The 1,640-nt window shown below is 53.2% G+C and overlaps 1 protein-coding gene across 1 annotated transcript; it reads right to left on the minus strand.

The window, feature by feature from the left end:
* Nucleotides 1-444: 444 nt before the first annotated feature.
* Nucleotides 445-945, minus strand: LOC106690819 (uncharacterized). Its single transcript, XM_014436399.1, has one exon. It carries the CDS (start codon nt 943-945, stop codon nt 445-447), a length of 501 nt encoding a protein of 166 aa, XP_014291885.1.
* Between the last annotated feature and the right edge of the window lie 695 nt (nt 946-1,640).

Raw genomic sequence — 1,640 nt, forward strand, 5'->3', positions numbered from 1 at the left:
CCCCAACCTGTTTTCCTCCCAGAGTGTGTTGGCATCTGAACCTTTTGTTCCCTATACGGATGATCCATCTGTCCCCTTTTTGTGCTATCCGTGACCGCCCTCTAGTTAATAAATCACATCCCACAATAGCTTGATATTCCCGTGGAATCTTATCTACTATGTGCACCCGCAAGTTCCCCTGGATTCCCCACTTACTAAGGTCCATATCTACTTCCCCTTCCACACTACAGGGCCACCTAGAGTGATTAGTTGACATGTACATACCTGGAGTTTCCTTTCCCCGTTGGTTAACCTCCTAAGCGCCTCCCAGCTAAGGATGGTGTGGGAACTCCCGGTATCCACCAGCCATGCCACTCCTCTCACGCGGATGATAGGCAGACCGCTGTGTTCTCCCTTCACGTTGGAGCATACCAATGGTCAGTCGCCCCTCTGCTGACACCCTCCTCAGATTTCTTCGTGCGACCTTCCTCTTTCCCCGGTTCGCTGCCACCTGTTCCTCGGTTTCTTGTTCCGTTTCATCGTCTCCTCTTCCGGTTCTGTCAATAACGTTTCTGAAGACTCTGACGACTCACTAGATGATTCATCCGATCTGGGTAGCCTATGTCTCCTTTTGACTCTCTGGACGTTCACCTCCATCGGTTCTCCCCGGTCCGCCTCCTTCCTCCGGTATATGTATCGACAATGTTTAGCGATGTGTCCTTCCTCACCGCACTCGAAGCATCGCGTACGAGGGCACCGGGCCACTAGGTGACCCGTTTTTCCACAGCCGTGGCATCTTCTCTCCTCCTTCCGACCACCGTTCCTCGGTCTGGCCTGGTTCGTTCTTCTGTCTGCCATGCCTCTATCTCTACCCGTTTCCCTCTGCTCCCTCCTTCTCCATGTTGTGTCGAAGTTTCTGGGGCGAGTGTAGGTTACTCTACTCCACCCAGCGTCTTCTACCTCCATTCTTGACTCCTCCTCTCGTGCGCTGGTGTCCACCATCTCCTGTGCACATTCGGCGAACGTGCGCTCCCGGGGTAAGCCCTCTTTCTTGTTCGTTTCTTTGGCTAGCTCAGGATTGATCCCAGGAAGCTCATCCTCCAATGCACTATTTCCGTACTTATGGACTCCCTCATCTTCTCAGTGTTCAGATTATACTGGGCGAGCAACGTCCCCGCGTACTGACCATTGGTCTGTGTAGGTCTTTTCCTCTCTCGAAATAAGTGGAATATGTCTTCTTCAGGAGTCCACCTACCTCCACCATATGCCTTCTTTAATCTTTCTTTCACCGTTAGCCACGCCGTCTCTTCGTCCGCCTGGATCTGATTCAAGACACTTCTCTTGACCCGGCAGATGAGGGCCGCTTTCAGTGAAATGGCGTCGGCTCGTTCCAATAGGTTATCCGTAACCTTAGCCTCCAACTTTTCCATAATCCGGTCACCGCCTTTGAGGAAATGGTTCAGCTCACCTATTTCCCCAGTAAACCGTTCCAGGTCCGAAATGGCTTTTCTTAGGTCCTGCGATGTCGCTGTCCTCACCTTCATCATCGCTAACGCGTTCGCATGGGCCGCCGCTAGAGTTGTGGTTGGTAGAGGTTGCAAATCCGGTGCTTCAGGGGCCGCCGGGGCTGCGGCCTCGCCCAGTGCCATGGGGACTGCAGG

The sequence above is a fragment of the Halyomorpha halys genome, unplaced genomic scaffold (genome assembly GCF_000696795.3).
Source record: "Halyomorpha halys isolate HHAL.00 unplaced genomic scaffold, Hhal_1.1 Scaffold1886.1, whole genome shotgun sequence".
NCBI lineage: Eukaryota > Metazoa > Arthropoda > Insecta > Hemiptera > Pentatomidae > Halyomorpha > Halyomorpha halys.